Below are 23,204 nucleotides of genomic sequence, written 5' to 3' on the forward strand. Positions count from 1 at the left end.
GGACATGGGTGGGAGCCTGGTGGAGGCTGCCCCTGCACTGCTGGGGGGTGGGGGTGATGGGAGACATGAGTGGGGGCCTGGTGGAGGCTGCCTCTGCACTGCTGGGGGTGGGGGTGATGGGAGACATGTGTTGGTGATCAGTAGTGCAAGGTGACATGTGGGTTGGCTGGTGGGCATGGCCATGGTGGATGGGTTGCCTGTGGGACATGAGCAGGGGTGCAGGGTAGTACCCTATGGTGTGGGCTGCCTGCAGGGGCCGTGGAGGGTGTAGAGGGAACACCTGGGAGGACCCACATGGCCAAATCACGTGTAGCATTCCCCGGCACCACCGAAATACACGTACCCTGCTGAAATCGCGTGTGAATCTTCCCGCGCACCTCGCAATACACGTACCCAGGCCAATCGCGTGTGGAACTTCCCGCGCACCCCGAAGTACACGGACCCAGGCCAATCGCGTGTGGAACTTCCCGCGCACCCCGTAGTACACGTACCCAGGCTAATCGCGTGTGGAACTTCCCGCGCACCCCGAAGTACACGTACCCAGGCCAATCGCGTGTGGAACTTCCCGCGCACCCAGGAACACGCACACACGCTATTTTTCACACAGCGGGTGTCCGTGTTTGTCGGTGCCACTTTGCACCTCATTTGTCCTAGAGGGCCACTGTATGGCCCATTCATCATGGGTGTATATGGGTGCTTTTTGTTAGCGCACATTTTGGCACACATTTTTTTCAGTCGCAGGGGCACTACCGCCTGCTTTCTTGTGGCGTACTTGTTTGGCCCTGTGCGCGTCTTTGACCGTGCGCTGGTTTGCTCTATTCGATTACATGAATACGGGTTGTAGGCAAGCGTGTGGGCGTTCCGCGCACTTGCCTCCTGTACTTCCCCCCGTGACGCCCATATTTTCACGTGTTGTTCCCCATTCCGAGTGTTACGCCCCGTGTTGCACCTACTTTTGTGATGTGCGCCGCACTATGTGCAATTTCGCAGTGGCCGTGGCGCACGCTGTTGGATGACCTGTGCGCCGGCATGCACGGCGCACATTTTTAGCGCACATCCAATGTTTTTCTTGCGCACGTACTTCCATGAATCGATGTGCGCTGGTTTCCCTGCGATTTTCGCACTTGCACTGCGATTTTCACACTTGCACTGCGATTCGCACGTTTTGGCACCTCTGCGCAGGAATTTTCGGCGCACATTATTTCCATGAATCGACCCCTGAATCCGTAACTCCTGGGACTGATTACTTCCAAGGCAATTATTTTGACCTCTGCCTTGGAGTCATGCCTGAGCACATGCAAACCTACGTTAACAGCAGGTTGCTGACGCACATTGTGGGCATAAAGTGCATGTTCAGAAACTAGAATCTTGGGTGGATTTGGTGGCAGAATCCTAGCATTATGTGTCAATAATAAGGCCATTGCAAGCAAGAAAAAAGTGATATGTTTGAATGTTTCCCTCAAGTTTAGCATTGATCATTCCTGAGACAGACTAATTCTGCCACAAGCCTAGATCAATTCCGATACATGATCTGTAAACTGTTAGCTGAAGTGGAGTATTGGATCTGGTTTGTGGGTTCAAAGAAAAGAGTCACTACATTATTTTCCTTTCATGCATCTGCCTCTCTCTCTCCATCTCACATCCTTTCTCTGTCTCTCTTTCTCACTCTCCCACCTCTTTACCTCCCCTATGTCATTCTCCTAATCTCTAGTGCCTTTCTCCATCATCTCCATTTCCCTTCAGTGTAAACCTTTGCATCCTGTTCCTTCTGTTAGTTCTTTCTCCTCTTGTCTCACGCCCTCTCTACTCTGTGATTTCAGATACCTCCTCCGATTCTTGCTCTTTATCGTACCTCTTCAGTGTTTCAATTGTTCATGACCTTCTAGCCATTCTTTGCTTTATTTCTACTTCCTTCTTCAATGCCTCTCTTCCCCTGTACTTCTACCAATATGTGTGTTCATCCAGAACTTCTCTTGATCTTCCTGTTCGCTGCTTCATTGTCTTTTTTTCTTCTCTTTTCATATGCCTCTCTTCATCTCTCAACAGGGTATTTTTCATCCTACCTTCACTTCCGCCAGCTTTCTCATCATCCTCTCAAGTACATCTGTTTTGCCTTCCCCTCCTTCACTCCCCCATCACTATATGATATTTCTATTGTTCAGCATAATTCTTCCTCTTCCACCGTAGTATTCTTCAGTGTTTTATGTGGGGAGCGATTCAGTTGGAAGAAGTTGGGAAGTGGGAGGAGATTGGGTGCAAACCCAGAGCCTTGGTTGTGACTGTAACTCTTGAAAAGGCACAGCCTACCCTTACACTGGAATGGAGATGTTTTAGCACAATCAGCCCGACAGTGTGAGAGGAAAAACAGAGACGTGAAGAAGGTACATTCTCAAAATAAACCTTAAATGTGGTCAAGCAAACAGAAAATCCACCCTGATGTTCGACATGCTGTGGAGGGACTACTGAGGCAAAGACAGAAAGAGTCTTGTTGAGCATCAGCCTATAAAAACAATTATGTTCATACAATTATTGCTCATATTCCAGTACCCCTCATATGTTTGACATTTTATTTTTCTGGTTGCAGTGAGAAAGAATGCAAAACAATGTTAGTATTGCTTGTGATGTGATGGGCATTTGCAGGCCTTCGTACTTAGGGAAGTGAAATTATCCACAAGATCGGAGTTGGGAACTTGGTCAATTGGAAGTGCAATAAAATAGCATTGATGTTTGGGTTTCCTTGATGTACGTAAAAAACAGATAGATAAATATTCATAATACTATCTCATATCTGGTTACAGGCCCTTCTCTTCTCCCACTATAAGTCCTGAAAATATTGACCCAGTAGACCTTAAAAAAATTCCAATTCAATCTATTTAGTCAATGTGACATATCATAACTTATAAAAAACTAAAATACTAAACACCAATATAACACAAAGTATCACATATACATATACACTGAAATCTCATATCAATACCAATACATAAACACTAAACAATTCATAAGACACAATTTTCCAAAAATTATAACTCAATCAAAATAAAGTGCCCCCATTTCAAAATCCCAACATGTTTCTTTTCATCGCTCCACGTTGGTAGAACATCCATCAGGAGATGTCCTTTTGTGGGAATGATATCTCAAAAAAACAACAAATACACGTCAGACTACACTTTGGGGTATGTCACCAGTTACAGGTAATTTTTCATGTGGACAATGTGTAATGTGTAAACTTACCAAGAAAACACATGAGGTAGATGTTGGTCTAAATGAAAAATGGATGTTGAAAGAAATGACTAATTGCAACAGCGAGAATGTTGTCTATGTTCGAAGTGCTCTTGGGAAAGCATGGTGGTGCGATAAAGTACAGTAAAGCGTGTAAACCAACATGGCCGCCGTTATCGATCTGCGGTTACTGGCCATCTTTTGTCTCAATGTTATGGTTGAGATGTATTAAGCACACAGACACTACTCGTGGTTACCAGTGTTAGTTTTTTAATTACATGCTTAATTTCAGAAGGTAAGCGTTTGGGACTGCATTCAGGGGACTCCAAGATGCCCGGGATTGGAATACATGAAGGGTTGCTTACTATAGTAACATCCGTTTACTACAAACACCTCCCGATGGGGCAAAGTAAATACGGCTTTCACGGCTTGAGGGATTTAAGGGTTAATACTTCATTTTCTTTTTACACCTAATTCAGCGGTTAATAACGCAGCATTTGTGAGAAGGAGAGATACCCATTTGACCACGGATGTTCGAGTATAATCTTGTGAGGGTCACGTGGCTGTGGCCATACTGATAGACAATCTGGTTTGGCTATGCATGCAGTTTAAGACGATTGAGAGCTTGATTGCATATTGTTTGTGGAACGACACTAGCCATGTGGAAAAGTAACACAGTATATGAACTAAACGCGTACAACAAATCTGATTGGCAGTTCTTCCCAAGATAGGAAGTGCGCCTTTGGAGGTTGATTAAGGATGGGCTCGCCTTTATTTTAAAGTGTATGCTTCTTTGTGGGTAAAATTTAAGGTTGATAAGTCCCTTATTGATGTCTCTATCGACAGGTGAGTGTGTGTGCTACTTAGGAGCAACTGAAAGTGATGGTATTCCGAATGAATTGGAATTGTGGAAATAACTACATTGTGGAAGAAGTATAATGCGTAATTAGCAGGTATTTCCTAGGTTACTTATTTTGTTGTCTGTGTGTTACACATACGATTACCATGATGCAACAATCGCTTGTGCTATGTTATAGATGCAATAACAGCATACTTAGTTAACCTGGTGATGTGGCATTTTTTCTTTTCCTTTTTAGTGCATTTTATATTGCTAAGAGTGTTTTATGAAAGTTACAATACATTACAAAAGGACATCCCCTGGTGAATGTTATACCGATGTGGTGCGTTGAATAGAAACATGTTGGGATTTTGAAATCGGGGCACTTTATTTTGATTGAGTTATAATTTTTGTAAAATTGTCTCTTATGAATAGTTTAGTGCTGATGTACTGTTATTCATATGTGATTTCAGTGCATATGTGATACTTTGTGTTAGTTTAGTTTTGTAGCTTTTTATAAGTTATATGTCATATTGAATAAATAAATAGATTTAGAATTTTTTTAAGGTCTACTGGGTACATTTTTTCAGGACTTACAGTGGGAGAAGAGAAGGGCCTGTCAAAAGATATGAGATAGATATCATTCATAATACTATCTCTTTTCTTAGGTACATAATTAGGTCTGCCCCGACCGTAGAGATAGACTGACCCTGTGTAGGTTTTTAGTCGTGGGGTTGTGGTTTATTACCTACATTGTGTACCTGGGTTTCCTTGATTCCATGTTGTTATCTTCTCCTTATTTTCTCCCATGTAGTTTCAAGTTCATGCTTTTTATAGACCATAACTTTTTAATTTCCATTACCTTCCCCCTTCACTGCTCTTTGATGTATGTTCTTTGCATGGAATGGGTGACAAAGCTGGAGCCCGGTTTTCCTGTTCCTCAACCCTGATCCTCCCCATCCATACTGCAAACCACTGCTTGGGCAGGAGGAAGTAGCCTGCCATGTTCTGGTGGGGGGGGGAGGGTTGGCTATATTGGGTCCGTGATGTCTCATAGTAACGGCTGCCTCTGCAAAACTCTCGCCATTCACTAAGGAAAGCCAATCCCCGAATGTACTAATGGGTATATTGAAGACTTTGTCTTTTTCCATTGCTGAAATTCTAATCATTAACATGTATGATCCACCGGGAGGCTCACTGACTAAATCAATACAATAATTAATAACAGATACGATACTCTGATGGTCGGAATTCTTATCTACCGGCCAAGTTGTGCTGGCAGGGGATTTTAATAGACGATTATTACACATATCTATCAGTAATAATCTGGGGCTGAATCACTCTCGGCAGACTTTGCTTGAATTCTTCGAACTGGAACCTCTTGGGATGATACCAAGTAAAGATACTGACTAGTTATATACGTGGACAAATAACAATGTCACTTCATTAATAGATTATGTCATAGTAGATAGGGAAACGTGCTTGCTGTGTAGTCCAATAGTGGTAACCCATAATAGGGTTAGTGACCATGACGCATTATGCTGGATAACAATCTTAAAAGGTATATCGGAGGTATCTCAAAAATGCGCCACGGTCACAACAAACTCAGTTCGCAACAGACTACACTGGGTACATAGTGACATCAAATCTGTGAATGACACATTAACAAAACATTTTGGAAACATTGTCAATATGTTGCTATCGGCTGCATGGAATTGATTAGGGTGTTGATTCAACTTCACATTAACCACAACAAAGTTCAGCTCCATAATCTTCATGATTGTCAGTATAAGCCCTTTGATGTAATTGTTTTGGAAAGAAATAACAGTATCTTAAGGACAAGGCTGCTGTTAAATGAAATGGGGCGATATATCCCGATTCCAAAAAGATGGGGACAAATCTGGCCACAAAATACAGAAACTGGCACAAAACACATAAAGCATCTACTAGAACAGCATATTGATTGAATTTGTTCCTATGGTTGCGATTGGATGATAAGGTAAAATGTTGTAACAATTTCAACACCTTCAGAAATACTGTTTCTCAGTTTGCATTAAATCCAATCTCACAGGAAACATGGACTAAACACATCCAGAGTTGGGGGTTCCAATGATCTGGTGTATGGTGGATCTGCTATCAAGAGCTAAATTAGAAGATGAGATCACGGCAGGAAATTTAGAAAGGCTAATAATAAGATCTAAAGCATCTCGCACCCTGGGGCCGGATGGCCTCCCCAATCTTGTGTTGAAGGCCGATCCAACCCTCTGGGCTAGTATACTGAAGCTATACTTGCTGAGAATACTCAAGAGCGGCCAAATACCTGAGAGCTGGCGTTGGTCTGTTTTGGTTCCTATTCTAAAGAAGGGGGACAGACTTTTACCAACAAACTATTGCCTTCTTGCGATAATGGACTCAAGCCAGAAACTATTCGCTAATGTTCTATTGGAACAACTAAGTATCTGGATGGAATCAAATGAGACACTGAGCATACTCCAAACAGGATTTAGGAAAAGATATAATATAATACAATTACCAACATACCAACACTACAGTACCTGAGTGCGGTATGGATGGCCCAAAGGGAAGAATAAGCTCTACTGTTGCTATGTTGATTTCTCGAATGCTTTCGAGTTGGTCTCCAGAAGTAGACTTTGGAAAAAACTAAGACCAGGGCATTGATTCTGCCTTGCTCTACTACATCCAAACGCTCTACTCAAGCACATCGGTAGCAGTCTGTCCTTAGCCAAGATTGGTCCCTTTCAAAATATATTTCCACACACCAGGGGCTCAAACAGGGCTGTGCCCTGGGCCACATTCTGTACAATCTTTATACGGCTGACATGGAACAAGCCCTTAAAGTGCCCAGAAACTTTCTCCAACCATAAACGGTGTCAAGATTATTAGCATGGCATATGCAGACGACAACATAATCTTTGACCAAACACAGATTGGTCTTCAGTGCACATTAAATGCCCTGAACCAATATGCTAAAGAAAATGTTATGGTTATAAATAAATCTAAAACAAGAACCATGTGTCTGAAGGATTCTCAAACTAAACTTCGAAATTCATAGTGGCACCTGGATGGCACAGCTTTGGTCACCGTTAAAGAAGTTCTCTATTTGGGCTTCCCGATATGGTCCAACCATCTGCCTCGCAATACGAACATCACATAAGCACAAATATATGGAGGAGAGGGGTAGCCATAAAATCATACGTTGAACATAGGGGCGGTAGCAACATTGAAGGATATATCCATGTATATAAAACGAGTATATTTCCAGCCATTCTTTATGCCATGGATACCCTGTCAAATGTGGAAGTCGCTTGGCTTGATAAACTAGAGGCCAAACTCCTCCGCTCAATTATGAACATGCTCAGGGGGGTTCCAGTTGAGGCTTTATGATTGGAGTATGGATTACAACCAATGCTTTCATGTTGGGCAATCAAAAGGGTTCTTCTACATCTTAAATTAGATGATTCGAACAATGGGCCGTCTTATCTTTTACAACTATTGGGCAAAGACTTGGACAAAGGCTGCTCAAATAAGTTTATCAAAGACCTGCATATCTTCACGCAAGACTATCTGTCTAAAATAACACCTATTTTAGACAGATAGTCTTGCTTTACTGTGGACAACATTCGTGACCGCCTTGACTGTGCAACACTCAGAAAAAAGAAAACAAGTGAGATGGACATGGTCAGGGCGATAGACTGCATAGTCTCAAGAGGTATAGAGAATATTCCTATCAGTGCCTCAGAAATGGTAAACCTAGAAGTTACTTAACAAAATGGTCTAACCCAAACCCAGGGCTTAGACGTTTCACACTGCAACTCCGATTTAACATACTCGGTTCACGAACAGGTGGAAAATAACAGAGCAAGACGAAACTTGCAGGCATTGTTTCACCAAAGTAGAGACAAGCAGACACATATGCTTACCTCGTGTAATGTCTTGAAGCCATTATATGTTAAAGAATATGGGGGATTTGTGAGACCTATAGAGAACATAAGTAGAGATAAATTCTGGTCTGCCTTGATAGGGGTAGAATCTATTGTTCTGAACTCTGCAGCATTTTTTATTCAGAAGGAGGCGATGAATTAGGCAATTACATGTATTCGTTTTAAACCATATCAAATGACTATAATGATGTTTTATATATATGAATTTTTCTGGTTTTCCTTTTGAGATTTTGTAAAATGTGATTTTGCTGTTTGTTTTTAAATGTGCAAAAAGATTTTTCTTAACTGAAAAATAAACTAAATTGCACAATAAATAAAAATAAAACAAAGACCAGCAAATGCATCCTCAAAAGACATTGTTGCCATTATATGTAGGCTGGCGATAGAATGCTGTATAGCTTTATTTTTTCTACAACCTGAAAAAGAATATGAAAGATAATTTGTACACATTCACACTCGGTGCTTCACTTGAAATATTGTAGTTATGCAAATGTGTTTGAGCAACTTTCATTCCATGAAAAAAGAAACGTGGAAATTAGACCTTCTGAATGTGTTTCTGTGCTTTTATTCAGGAAGTGCATTTCACTCTTAAAACACCTAGTCCTTAAATTTGTTTCCATAATGCATGACTGTACAAATGACACAAACAGCGCTATGGGTATCAAGCCTATGCATGTGACATCAACACAGCTTTTAAAATCCGTACCCAATGAATGAGGAAAGTGATGGACACATCTCCTTTAAAAGTGTTTGAATTACTGCACACTCAGAATCTAGTAAAGCAATGATTTCTCGAACTTGATAAAACAACCTGGTAATGTAAACTGCTTCAAAACCTATGAAACAGCAGCAGGAAGGCACACATCATTAGCTAGGGGGTTTGAACTGTGGATAACTGCATGTAATTGGTCAGTATATGCACTATCAACAGTTTTAGGTACAATGAACTATACCTTTATTTTATGTTCCAAAAGGTCAAAACTCAGAGAACAGTATCCAGACTGGAACTTTGGAAGCACTTGGCTGTTTTTTGGTTGCCGGCATCATGACAAAGATTACTTGTTCAAGTAAGTTGGCAAATTGCATTGTAGATGAGAAAGAGAACACCTTCCATTCACAAACCCTGAACAGATATATTTTCTTATTGTGTTTTTACATATTCATAGGCAACTTTGCAATTGGTAACCAGACTACCCTAAAATCTAACATTCTGCTCAGGTCTTCCTTATGGCTTCTGACTTTAAGAAATGTGTGTGGGAATGCCTTTAAAACTAAGGTTCTTTAACTCCATTGAAAGACTTTGTTGATTCATATCCTATGCCTTGGTCCACAGCCTAATTTTAGAGCCGCCATACACATTTTTGTTTCTCTTACCAGCTTCACAAACAACCTTCAATGACCATGAAAGCCAATCCAATCTACTGTGGTGTTCGGTAGAACGGGGGTGAACGTTTCCAGTTGCATTTAAATAGCAACATGTCATTTCTTACTCGTCAAGAGTACGTTATCACTCGACGGTGCCTAGTGGCGAATGCACATTTGTAGGCATGTAGTAGAACACTGCACCACCGTCATGATTTGTATATTGGAATACTGAGTCGTAAATGTATCTGGTGTTTCCATCGAATTTCTGTCCATCGAATTCATATCCATCGAAATATATTAATTGAAATGCTTTTCCATCGAAAAAAAGCATTTTCATTGAATGAATTTCGATGGATTTTAGGGTTAGGGCAAGGGTCAGAATTAGGGTTAGGGCAAGGGTTAGAATTAGGGTTATGGTTAGGGCAAGGGTTAGAATTAGGGTTATGGTTAGGGCAAGTGTTGGATTTAGGGTTAGGGTTAGGGCAAGGGTTGGAATTAGGGTTAGTGTTAAGGCAAGGGTTACAATTAGGGTTAGGGCAAGGGTAAGAATTAGGGTTGTGTTAGGGTTATGGTTAGGGGGCGTGCCCTTGGGGGGATTGGGGGGGCTTGGGGGGAGGTACCCCCCTTAAAAAATAAAAAACACTAAAACGTTACATGAAACTGGCCAGTGCCGAAATACTTTGAAGATTTCAGCACTGGGCAGCTCCATGTAACGTTTTAACGTGAATAATAAATGCATTGAAATGCTATCTTTTACATTTAAAAGTACATATTCATCGAAACTTGTCCATTGCTATATTCATTGGACACGTTTCAATGGATATGTACTTTTACATGTAAAAGATAGCATTTCGATGCATTTATTTTCGATGGAAATTTTTTGCTAGAACATTTTTTGATGGGAAATTTTTCATTGAAAAGACCATAAACCAGTCGTAAGGTGTAAAAATGACTGCCCTTTTTAGCAATCTTATTTTGTAGATCAAACACGATGGCAACATGAAGGCGACTGCGTTAGTTAGGTAATTACTGTAATGATCTCAAATTAAATGAAGACTTGTAGAGGGTTTTCCTGCACATTTGTAGCAATTCATGGCTATAGTCAAACTAAAATGTTGGTGAAATAGAAAGAAATTCACTTCCCCATTATATAATGATAAAGAGACCGTTTTATTGGGAAAGGGTGGGATTTGCCAGTACTTAAGATTGTTCACAAAGCCCTGATCGCTCTTCTAGGCTTGCAGAGTTACAAGAAGTCTCCTTTAGAGTAGGATTGAAATTGACCAGCAGTAAGAGAGTGGTTCCTTAAATATTATTTATTTGAATAATAATGTAATGGCTACTAAATTATGTTAAAGTATAGGTCGAAATTATTAAGTGGTTATCCAGCATTCTTCAGACGGTGGTTAATGCTATCTACTGGTGGTAAATGCAAAATACACCAGTAGGTCAAATGATTCCAATTACAGAAGGGGAAAATGCCACCTGACTCGAGACCTTGCTGTGATGCTTTGTTGCGGATGTTATGAATAATGATGGCAGATCACATCGTGGTTAAATAAGACATCTGAAAACTGAGTTTTTTGCCTCCTACAGAAGATCAGCTCTAAGCTGGCCTTGAGTATTGCACCTTAGCGTGATTTTAATTGTTGTCACAAAACGCTCATAGCATTTTGCAAGTACGTTGCTTTCTGCAGGAATCCTACCCATCGTTCAAAAATGTGCATATTTAATAATGAGCTGTATTTATGTATCAGCAGAAGGCCCATGGGCATTTGGCGCCATATAAGAAATAAAATAAATAAAGTACATTTATACTACCAACGCTAATCATGGGGCTACAAAAAACAAAGAAAAATAGGAGTTTGAATGGAGCTTTTTTAAACTTTGAATATATGTAGCTTTCCAGTATTTACCTTGGCCTGTAATTACCTCTGCAGGTAATCAGATGCCACTGTTATGAATAAAGAATACAAATCTTGCCAACGTTTACCACGTGGCAGAACAATAGTATTGGCAAAGAATTAATTTATGCCATAAAAAATAATGCCAATGGGAACATCAGCATTATTTCTGATGGCGATGGGTACCAATGACTAACACATTTTTGGTTTGATCGATAAGCCTGTTTGGAAAGTTGACCATATCCTTCACAACTGAGAACATTAGGAAATATGTTTCATTAAATGTTCCATGTATCATAAAATAAGTCTGTCACTTTAAACAGTATATATATTCTCCAGCATGGGGTCTGGCATGGATTCACATGCTCATAAATATTCCCCGTCGTCAGGCCGGGAATCCTCGGTATAGAAAAAAATCAGTATCAGTTTCGTTTCTGATCTGTCTTTCTTAGTAGTAACCAATCACTGGTCTCTGTGTCATACTGCCCCCAGCCAAAGACTGCCCTCTCCCTAAGCCCCGCCTCTGGCAGCCATCCTCAGATTTTTACCGCACGTTCAAGTGTTGGGAGTCCTCGTGCTGTAGCTCTCGAGCTTTTTCTGCGTTTTCGCGCTTTTTCAGGAGATTTTTCTCTTTTTTCGGTTAAATAGAGCCTCAAGCTCCACCGTTTCTACATCCGATCAACGGGGATCAGTTTCGGAGTTTTCTATGCCCCTCAAGGGCGAAGATTTCGTCGAGTTACGCTTTTGGAGGGTTCCAGAAGTTCCGAGGCCTACCCCGGACATGGCCCAGGAGAAAGGAAGCTCGACGCCCGGGAAGCTGTTCAAGACCTGCCCTGGATGCCAGCTTCAGAATGTTTTCAAGGAGGACGAGCATTCATTATGCCTCTACTGTCTCCATGAGGACAAGACGCACACGGAGAAGGACTGTGCGTTTTGTGGGAACATGTCGGAGCGGACCATGAAGGATCGCCACCTCCGTCTCGCCAACTGGCTGGAAGAGAAGAGCCCATCAGGCGAGAAGAAGAAAAAGAAGTCCGAGCGGTCTTCTAAGTCCTGTGAGGGCGCCCCGGCGACGGGGGCCCAACAAAAGGCCAAGCACCGCGAGTCCGCGGGCACCGGGAGCGCCGAACGGTCGGGCTCCTTGGCTGCCAGGCAGGGCGCATCCTCCCCGGCGCCATCAAGCACAAGCCAACGCTCTGGCTCGGGTAAGAGGAAGTCTGAGAACCCGGCGAAGCTTCTGGAGAGGCCCCGGTCGATCTTGAAGATTCCGGCAGAGGGGGAGCGTGGCTCGGACCCTCCCCCCAAGGTGAAGGCCCCAGGCGTACAGAAGGTGACGATGGCCTTAATTCACCCTGCTAAGACCTCGATTGAGGATGTTGCAGAGGCCCTGGCTCAGCCTGTGGAGGCTATGCCAGTGGAGGCGACCTCAGGACCCAGAATCTCCCTGCCACCGTGAGGGAGTCATCTTTCAGGCCCATTGAGAAGACCCCCATGAAGTCCTCGTTGGAAAATGTGGGGGAGGGGCAGGTGGCCATCGTGGATACGGACACGACCTCTGAAGAAGAGCTCATCGAAGTCGTGGAAGAGGCCCAGCACATCGGGAGGGATCCCGACGAGGGCGACGACGAGAGCGACGGTGTCGGCAACGAGATTCCTCAAGAGCCCTCGCGCCTGTCGTTTCCGGTACTGCAGGACACCTCGGCGGCCATTTTGTCAGCGATTCAGTCCTTATGCTCGGAGATAAGGACAAGGTTTCTCCTCCCCCCGACAAAGGTACCTTAGCCAGATCCGACGTGGGAACCGGAGCGAGGACCTTCGGAAAGTCCACTGCATAAGAGGAGGAGGACGCATCCTACGCCACCTCTCCCACCGCTGCGGCCTGCTCTGCCTTCCCCCGGTCTACTACCCACGGGGATGATACAGGCACAGACACGGCTACGACAGGTACAGATGACGACGGAGGCGACAACAGGACGTGTCCCCCGTCACCCCCTGCTCGGGCGTCCCCGCCCGACGAGATTGGATCCTTTCATGCCATGATTTCCAGGGCATCCGAGCTCTTCCAGCTCTGCCCAGAACAGAAGAAGGAGGAAGGGTTCCTTTACCAACGGTGCAAGGCTAAAAGGAAGACGGTCCTCGCTGTACCACTTCTTGATGACATCTGGGATGAGGGGCTCGCCCTCCTCAAGAACCCTGCCATGGCGCCAGCAAAGAGGGACCGGTACGAGAAGAAGTACCGGGTCCCCGACGCTGCCCCCTTGTGCCTTCGGGCGCAACCAACCCCGGATTCGGTCGTCTCGGCGGCGGCAAAGAAGAAAGCTGGGGGGGGGGCATCGGCCTCAACATCAACTTCCCCGCCGGACGGCGAGGGCAGGAAGCTGGACACGATGGGACGACGGGTCATCTCATCCGCAGCGACGACTATCAAGGCGGCCAACGCCCTGGCTATCGTAGCCCGCTACAAAAGGGAGTTGTGGTTCAAAATCGCCCCTCTGTTGGACTTCCTTCCGGACGCCAAAAGGGCTGAGGCCCTTGAAAACCTACAGGAAGGTGAGATTGCTTCGGACCAAGCCATCACGGTGGCAACGGACATCGCCGACACCGGTTTCCGTCAGTTGGGCAACAGCGTTTGCCTGAGACGACGAGGATGTACAAACCAAGGTTGTGGACATGCCCTTCAACGGGAACAACCTGTTTGGGACGGCGGTTGATGAGTCCCTTCAGGCCATCAAGACAGACTCGGAGACTGCCCGGGCACTGGGAGTGCTCCAACAACGACGGCCATCCTTTCGGAGCTCCGGAGGCAGACAAGGTGCCTCCAAGGGATCCGGCAGTGGCTCCTCCACGTACCGCCAAGAAGCAAGATCTTCGTCCCAGGAAGCCTACAGGGGATGCAGCAAGTCAGGTGGTGCCCGTCGTCGTCGACAGGGAGGTCAAGGAGGCAAGGCAGCCTCCAAACAAGATTGAACCGACCGTGGGGTCGGGCCCCCGCCGAAGCACCCCTGTGGGAGGCCGGCTGGCGAGGTTCGTCAGCGTGTGGGAGTCCATCTCCACCGACCGTTGGGTGCTGGACGCCCTGGCCCAAGGGCACGCCCTCGAGTTTCAGAAGAAGTGCCCTCGCGTTCCACCCATGGCCAGGAAGGAAAATCACGTCCCTCAACTAATGTTGGAAGTAAGGGCGATGCTCAAGAAGGGTGCTATCGAGCTCGTCCCAAAGAGGCTTCAGGGCTCCAGAGTTTACTCAAGGTACTTCCTCGTGAAAAAGAAGACAGGAGGATGGCGCCCCATCCTGGACCTGCGACGACTGAACAAGTACATCAAGGCACAGAAGTTCCGGATGGTCACCCTCCAGCACGTGCTGGGACAGCTGGAGGAGGGCGATTTCCTGTCGTCGTTGGACTTGGAGGATGCGTACTTCCACATCCCCATTCTAAAAAGACACAGATAGTTCCTCAGGTTCGTGGTCCAAGGGCGGCACTACCAGTTCAAGGCCCTCCCGTTCGGATTGGAGTCGGCATCCAGGGTGTTCACCAAGTGCCTCGCACCGGTGGCGGCGCGGCTGCGCCTACAGGGGATCCACGTCTACCCCTACCTGGACGACTGGCTCATCCGGGCAAGGACAAGGGAGCTCGCCGTGGAGCACACTGTGAAGACCGTCCAGCTGCTCACGGACCTGGGATTCTCCATCAACTTTCCAAAATCCCACCTGGTTCCGTCACAAGTCGCCCTGTTTCTGGGAGCCAAGCTCGACACAATGGCGCGGCTGGCCTCGCCGTCGGAGGAAAGGACCAGGACCATTCTGGGCAAGGTGCAGCGTCTGCTGGCCACGGACATGGCCAGGGTAAGATCTATCAAGTCCCTCCTCGGGATGATGTCCTCCTGCATTTATCTGGGGCGCCTTTGCAGGCTTCGGATGCCCCTTACAAGAGTTCCTCGACGCCCGCTGGGTCCAGCCGACGGGCAGCTTCGAGGACGGGATCCCTCTCAACGAGACGTTCCGTCAGGCTATCCAGTGGTGGGGTACAAGCCCTCATCTGTCGGCGGGCACGGACTTTCAGACCCCAGCTCACCAGGTGACGGTGACGACGGACGCCTCCCTGGAAGGTTGGGGAGCGCACTCTGGAGATCTTCACGCGAGAGTCCTTTGGCTCCCGGAGGAGAAGTCACTCCACATCAACATCTTGGGGCTCCGCGCAGTGTTCTGGGCCCTCAGGTCTTTTCTTCCGTCCCTCAAGGGCAAGGTGGTGAGGATCTTCACCGACAACACCACCACGATGTTCTACATCCGGAAGCAGGGCGGAACCAGATCCCTGGCCCTATCCAAGGAAGCCCAGGATCTGTGGCATTGGGCCGTCACCCAAGGGATGTTTCTGGTGCCTCTTCATCTGACAGGAATAAAAAACACGATCGCCGACTCACTCAGCAGAGAGCTGCGCTCGTGCCACGAGTGGGAACTACGCCAGTATCAAGTGGATTGACTCTTCCGACAATGGGGCGAACCCCAAATCGATCTCTTCGCGACAGTGACGAATTCCAAGTGCCGGAGGTTCGCCAGCAGGTTCCCCCAGCCGAGGAGCATGGGCGATGCTTTCTCGTTTCCCCTGGGACGGCCTATTTCTTTATGCGTTCCCTCGGCTGCCGTTGCTGCTCGGGCTCATCAACCAACTCAAGAGGTCCCGGTGCAGGATGATCCTCGTCGCACCGGCGTGGCCGAGACAGATCTGGTTCCCGGACCTTCTGGACTTGTCAACGTCCACACCAGTCGAGCTGCCAACGGACGCACATCTTCTCTCCAGAGAAGGAGGCGCCATTCTTCACCACAACCTGGAGTCGCTGAACTTGCAGGCCTGGCTCCTGCAGCACTAGAGTTTGGAGGGTACGACATCCTGGCCGACTGCAGAGAGGTTCTTGCAAAGGCCAGGGCGTGCTCAACTCTCAAGTGCTATGGACATGAATGGAAGAGGTTCTCTGTCTGGTGCCGTGCACAGAAGATTAACCCTCTGCGGATTACGGCCCCTCAAGTATTGCCATACCTACTGTCATTGGCCAAGGCTGGACTAGCTCGCGCTTCCATCAAGATACATCTGGCCGCCATCTCACGATACACCAGAACTACGGGACGGGTGTCCTTGTGGTCTCATCGACTGGTGAAGGAATTTATGAAAGGATTGTTCTGATCATTCCCGCCGGTGAAGGCCCCTGCCCGGGCGTTGGAGCTCAACGTGGTGCTGACCAGGCTCATGGGGGCCCCCATTTAAGCCTATGCATTCGGCACCGTTGAAGTTTCTGTCATGGAAGACAGCGTTTCTCGTGGCCATCACCTCCGCACGACGAGTGGGAGAGATCCAGGCCCTATCTTGCAAGCCGCCATACTTGACGTTTCACGACACGAGGGTGGTGCTGAAGACGCACCCCTCCTTCATGCCCAAGGTGCCATCAGACTTCCACCTCAACGAACCCTTGGTGTTGCCAGTTTTCTTCCCGTCTCCTTCGTCGCCGGCTGAAAGGACTCTGCACTTGCTGGACGTAGCTAGAGCGCTGAAGTTCTACGTGGACCGCACGAAGAGTTTTCGGAAGACATCACAGCTGTTTGTGAACTTTGGGACTGTGAATCAAGGGAAGGCTCTCTCGAAGACTTCCATTTCCAGATGGCTCTCCGGCTGCATCATGCTTTGTCACCGGTTGGCAAACTGACCGCTGCCCGGACGTCCGAGAGCCCATTCGACCAGAGTGATCGCTGCTACCACAGCGTTCCTGTCTGGTGTGCCCCTGCTGGACATCTGCAGGGCTGCGACGTGGAGGTCGACAAGATTCTACTGCGTCGATCGGGACTCCAGGGAGGAGTCCAGGGTCGGCCAAGCAGTGCTGCGCAACCTGTTTGCTTAAGGTGAGCCTGGTGAGGAGGTAAGAGATGCTTAATGTTGAGTTGTTGTATTGCTTAATGTTGAGCCTGTTGCCACCTCCCGTGGTTGTGCATGTGTGTACTGCTATGTATTCTCTTATTCATGAGCATGTGAATCCATGCCAGACCCCATGCTGGAGAAGGAACAAGTTACTTACCTGTAACTGTTGTTCTCCAGCATGGGTCTGGCATGGATTCACATGCGATCCCTCCTGCCTACCCCTCTGCGGCTCTTCACTTGGTCATACTGCCACTTTACGTGCTACCAAATCTGAGGAAGGCTGCCAGAGGCGGGGCTTAGGGAGAGGGCAGTCATTGGCTGGGGGCAGTATGACCCAGAGACCAGTGATTGGTTACTACTAAGAAAGACAGATCAGAAACGAAACTGATACTGATTTTTTTCTATACCGAGGATTCCCGGCCTGACGACGGGGAATATTCATGAGCATGTGAATCCATGCCAGACCCATGCTGGAGAACAACAGTTACAGGTAAGTAACTTGTTCCTTACATGGCCACGCTAGTGGCCATGTAGTTATGGTTAAGTTGCTGTTCCATAGGAAGAGCACCTTTTGGGCGGCTTCTAACTTCGCTCCCCCTGGACGAATCCTCACCAAACTTTGCAGAAAAAGTATATGGCCCACTCTGAATGTTTTTGCAAAGTTTGATGAGGTTTGGTCCAGGGGGGGCAAAGTTATAGAGGGGGTCCCAAAACTTTTTTTCCCCATAGACATAATGGGAAAAAAACTTTGCTCACGCCTATAGCCCAAACCGCTGGACGGATTTACACCAAATTTGCGGCGGGAGCGGCAGCTTGGTCCCGAAAGCGTGCTTTTTTTTTATTTGGTGTAAATCCGTCCAGTATTTATTTTAAAAATGACAAAAATGTAAGTGCAAAAAATTAGTGATATCTGTGTCCGCACACTCCGTGGACAGGACAGGGATTGGGCAAGCGCTTGCGTGATGTATGCGGACATCTGACATGCGCTCTGATTGGCTGCCATGAAGCGCGCTGTGCGTCTATTGTGAGAGACACCTGCCATCTTTGTTCATCGGTTCATGGAGCATTCCACAGTAAGCTCTGTGTGTTCCTCCCGTTCCCCCCACCCCCCGCTCATGCTCCGTGTCTCTCTCCCGGTCCCCCCACCCCAGCTCATGGCCCGTGTCTCTCTGCCGTTCCCCTCACCCCCGCTCATGCCCCGTGTCTCCCTCATGTACCCCCACCCCCAGCTCATGCCCCATGTGTCGCCTGTTTCCCCCCACCCCGCTCATGCCCCTTGTCCCCCTCGTGTTCACCCCCCACCCCCGCTTATGGCCCGTGTCTCCCTCGTGTTCCCCCCACCTCCCGCTCATGCCCCGTGTTTCCCTTGTGTTACCCCCCACCCCCCGCTCATTCCCCGTGTCCCCTTGTGTTCCCCCCACCCCCGCTCATGCCCCATGTCTCCCTCGTGTTCCCCCACCCCCCGCTCATGCCCCGTGTCTCCCCTGTTCCACCCCACCCCCGTTCATGCCCCATGTCTCCCTCTTGTTACCCCCCCACCCCCCGCTCATGCCCTGTGTCTCCCTCGTGTTCCCCCACCCCCCGCTCATGCCCTGTGTCTCCCTCCTGTACCCCCCACCCCCCGCTTATGCCCCATGTCTCCCCTGTTCTCCCCGCTCATGCCCAGTGTCTCCCTCGTGTTACCCCCCCACCCCCTGCTCATGCCCCATGTCTCCCCTGTTCACCCCACTCCCCGCTCATGCCCTGTGTCTCCCTCCTGTACCCCCCACCCCCCGCTCATGCCCCGTGTCTCCCTCGTGTACCCCCACCCCCTGCTCATGCCCCATGTGTTGCCTGTTTCCCCCCACCCCCGCTCATGCCCCTTGTCCCCCTCGTCTTCACCCTCCACCCCCGCTCATGGCCCGTGTCTCCCTCGTGTTCCCCCCACCCCCTGCTCATGCCCCGTGTTTCCCTTGTGTTACCCCCCACCCCCCGCTCATTCCCCGTGTCTCCCTTGTGTTCCCCCCACCCCCTGCTCATGCCCCATGTCTCCCTCGTGTTCCCCCCACCCCCGCTCATGCCCCATGTTTCCCTCGTGTTACCCCCCACACCCTCCACTCATGCCCCGTGTCTCCCTCGTGTACCCCCCACCCCCGCTCATGCCCTGTGTCTCCTGTTGCCCCCCACCCCCCGCTCATGCCCCGTGTCTTCCTCGTGTACCCCCTGCTCATGCCCCGTGTCTCCCTCGTGTTTCCCCCACCCCCCGCTCATGCCCCGTGTTTCCCTTGTGTTACCCCCACCCCGCGCTCATGCCCCGTGTCTCCCTCATTTTCCCCCACCCGCTGCTCATGCCCCGTGTCTTCCTCGTGTACCCCCTGCTCATGCCCCGTGTCTCCCTCCTGTTGCCCCCCACCCTCTGCTCATGCCCTGTGTGTCCCTCATGTTCCCCCCACCCCCCGCTAATGCCCCGTGTTTCCCTCGTGTTACCCCCCACCCCCCCGCTCATGCCCCGTATGTCTCCTGTTGCCTCCCCACCCCCTGCTCATGCCCCGTGTCTGTCTCCCTTGTGTTCCCCCCACCCCCGCTCATGCCCCGTGTTTCCCTCGTGTTACCCCCCATGCCCCCGCTCATGCCCCGTGTCTTCCTTGTGTACCCCCCACTCCCGCTCATGCCCCGTGTGTCTCCTGTTGCCCCCCACCCCCCGCTCATGCCCCGTGTCTCCTGTTGCCCCCCACCCCCCGCTTATGCCCCGTGTCTTCCTCATGTACCCCCCAACCCCCGCTCATGCCCCGTGTGTCTCCTGTTGTCCCCACCCCCTGCTCATGCCCCATGTCTCCCTCGTGTTCCCCCCCACCCCCCGCTCATGCCCCGTGTTTCCCTTGTGTTACCCCCACCCCCCGCTCATGCCCCGTGTTACCCCCACCCCCCGCTCATGCCCCGTGTCTCCCTCCTGTTCCCCCTGCCCCCCGCTCATGCCCCGTGTCTCTCTTGTTCCCCCACCCCCTGCTTATGCCTCGTGTCTCCCTCCTGTACCCCCCACCCCCCACTCATGCCCCGTGTCTCCCTCCTGTTGCCCCCACCCCCCGCTCATGCCCCGTTTCTCCCTCGTGTTTCCCCCCACCCCCCGCTCATGCCCCGTGTTTCCCTCGTGTTACCCCCACCTCCACTCATGCCCCGTGTCTCCCTCCTGTTCCCCCCACCCCCCGCTCATGCCCCGTGTCTCCCTCCTGTACCCCCACCCCCGCTCATGCCCCATGTCTCCCTCCTGTACCCCCCACCCCCCGCTCATGCCCAGTATCTGCCTTGTTCCCCCCACTCATGCCCGGTGTCTCCCTTGTGTTCTCCCCCACCACCCGCTCAAGCCCTGTGTCTCCACTGTTCCCCCCCACCCCCACTCATGCCCCGTGTCTCCACTGTTCCCCCCCGCCCCCGCTCATGCCCCGTGTCTCCCTACTGCTCCCCCCACCCCCGCTCATGGTCCGTGTCTCCCTCCTGTACTCCCCCACCCCCCGCTCATGCCCCGTGTGTGCCCTGTTCCCCCCCACCCCCTGCTCATGACCCGTGTCTTCCCTATTCCACCCCACCCCCGCTCATGGCCCTGTGTCTCCCTCCTGTTCCCCCCACCCCCCGCTCATGGCTCTGTGTCTCCCTCCTGTTCCCTCCACCCCCCGCTCATGGCCCGTGTCTCTCTCTTGTTCCCCCACCCCCTGCTCATGCCCTGTGTCTCCCTCCTTTTCACCCCACCCCCTGCGCATGCCCACGTGTCTCCCCTGTTCCCCCACCCCCCGCTCATGCCCATGTATCTCCCCTGTTCCCCCCACCCCCGCTTATGCACACATGTCTCCCCTGTTCCCCTCCACCCCCCGCTCATGCCCTGTGTCTCCCTACTGTTCCCCCCACCCCCTGCTCATGGCCCGTGTCTCTCTTGTTCCCCCCAACCCCTGCTCATGCCCCGTGTGTGCCCTGTTCCCCCCCCACCCCCGCTCATGCCCCTTGTCTCCCTACTGTTCCCCCCACCCCCCGCTCATGCCCCATGTCTCCCTCCTTTTCCCCCCACCCCCCGCTGATGTCCTGTTGTGTTCTCTTTATACACCCCACCTTCTCTTTCCATGGTGGCCATCTTGGTAAAAGATTTCCCTTCCTACACCAGGACGCCACACCACAGGCGTCCCGGTTTGGGAAGAAAAATATTTTTTTTACCACCCGGGGTTCCCACTTTGAGGACCTAAGATGCTAGTGGTCTTCATCTATTGAAAAGGATGTTATGGTGACGTTGCACTAATAAAAACCTATGATATTCAGTAAAAATAAAATGTGTTACAGGGACGTTATGGTTAAGTTGCACTAATAAAAACCTATGAAATTCAATGAAAAAACTTTGTTAAAGGGACGTTATGGTTAAGTTGCGCTACTAAAAACCTATGAAATTCAGTGAAAAAGCTTTGTTAAAGGGACGTTATGGTTCCAAGTAAAACCGAAAAACCCTTGAAATTCGCCAGTTATGGTAAGCAAAGCAACCATAACTCGCGCCACCACCGTGCACTGCTAAGACTAACACCCATGACATCACAAATGTCATTTATGACATCACGGATGACATCACTTGTCTGGCTCACTCTTTTTTCTTTTGCTGACATATCTAGGCCACATGGTTTTCTTCAGTAACAGTCAGAAACTAAACATTTTATTTTATTTGTAGACGTATCCTTCAAGTAGGTTCTTACAGTAATTCCCTTAGAGTCCAGTCACATCATATGAAACATATACATAGGGGAAGACACAAGCTTGAAAGACAGCAATCCTTTTTGTGCATTAAGATAATCAATAGAGTTATCAGCACTTTCTGATATGGCTGTACTTTCCCTGTATATGGTCATATTTGTATACATTGTACTCACACTACTTTCCGTAGGGTCCAATCACATCAAGTGATACATATACATAGGGTAAATAGCAGCTTTGAAACAGAGCAATCATTTATTTGCATGAAAATAATCAGTTAGGTTATGAATTGTTTCTGCTACTGCTTGTGCTTTTTTGCTAACTTCACTTTCCATGTATATATCCATATTGGTATGTGCTCTTGTCTCTTTGTGTTTTGTCTATAGTAATGCAATTATGTAATACATGGGTTTTATTAGCTACTTATTAAATATTTCACAGTACACAAAAATCTATTAAGAAAACAATTATCATTTCATTATTCAACATATTAACATTACGAATATTATACCTTCATCTTGTACGCTGCACACAATGCAATGTTTCTGCATGAGTAGCTTAGTATACTAGAAAGAACCCCATAATAGAATGCTATTTATATCAATGGATCATTCAATGCACTAATTAGGGTATGATATTTATTGCAATGATCCTTGACACTTTTTTCACAACATTATAATGAGAATCCCTTGTACACATATTTCATGAAAAGGACATACACATGTGATGTCATCAATGACATTTGTGATGTCATCTTTGATGTCGTGGGTGTTAATCTTAGCAGTGCACGGTGGTGGCGCGAGTTATGGTTGCTTTGCTTACTATAACTGGCGAATTTCAAGGGTTTTTTTGGTTTTACTTGGAACCATAACGCCCCTTTAACAACGTTTTTTCACTGAATTTCATGGGTTTTTAGTAGCGCAACTTAACCATAACGTCCCTTTAACAAAGTTTTTTCACTGATATATAGGTTTAAGAAACAGGAAAAGAAGACTATCATTTAGCTTCAAGTGATGTTGTAAAAATAAAAATGGTATGTTGCTTTATCAAATGAAAAGTAAAACAGAGATAACAACGATCCTTCGAAATTGAAGCCATGCAGAAGCTCTCTAGGAGATGGTGTTTTCATCGTAATCTATGAGAATCCTGTATTTTGTAGACGAATTAACGTAGAGACTGATGGGCTTTTTGACATCAACAACTATAACTCTGCATATTATGTACTGTCTGGGACTGCGCCTTTTAGGGTGGGCCAAGCCTATTTGCATGTCGTCTTTCCCCTTCTGTAATGGCAAAGCAGGCAGAAAAC

At 48.3% G+C, this 23,204-nt stretch overlaps 1 protein-coding gene across 1 annotated transcript in view; it reads left to right on the forward strand.

Annotated features, from left to right (window-relative positions):
- MTRR (5-methyltetrahydrofolate-homocysteine methyltransferase reductase) overlaps positions 1-23,204 on the forward strand; it is a 983,610-nt gene that overhangs the window by 827,091 nt on the left and 133,315 nt on the right. The window contains exon 13 of the mRNA XM_069613725.1: positions 8,997-9,089. Within this exon, the coding sequence (XP_069469826.1) occupies positions 8,997-9,089 (93 nt within the window). The remainder of the gene's footprint in view (positions 1-8,996; positions 9,090-23,204) is intronic.

Source organism: Ambystoma mexicanum, chromosome 5p (genome assembly GCF_040938575.1).
Source record: "Ambystoma mexicanum isolate Mex_15411 chromosome 5p, UKY_AmexF1_1, whole genome shotgun sequence".
In the NCBI taxonomy this organism is placed as follows: domain Eukaryota; kingdom Metazoa; phylum Chordata; class Amphibia; order Caudata; family Ambystomatidae; genus Ambystoma; species Ambystoma mexicanum.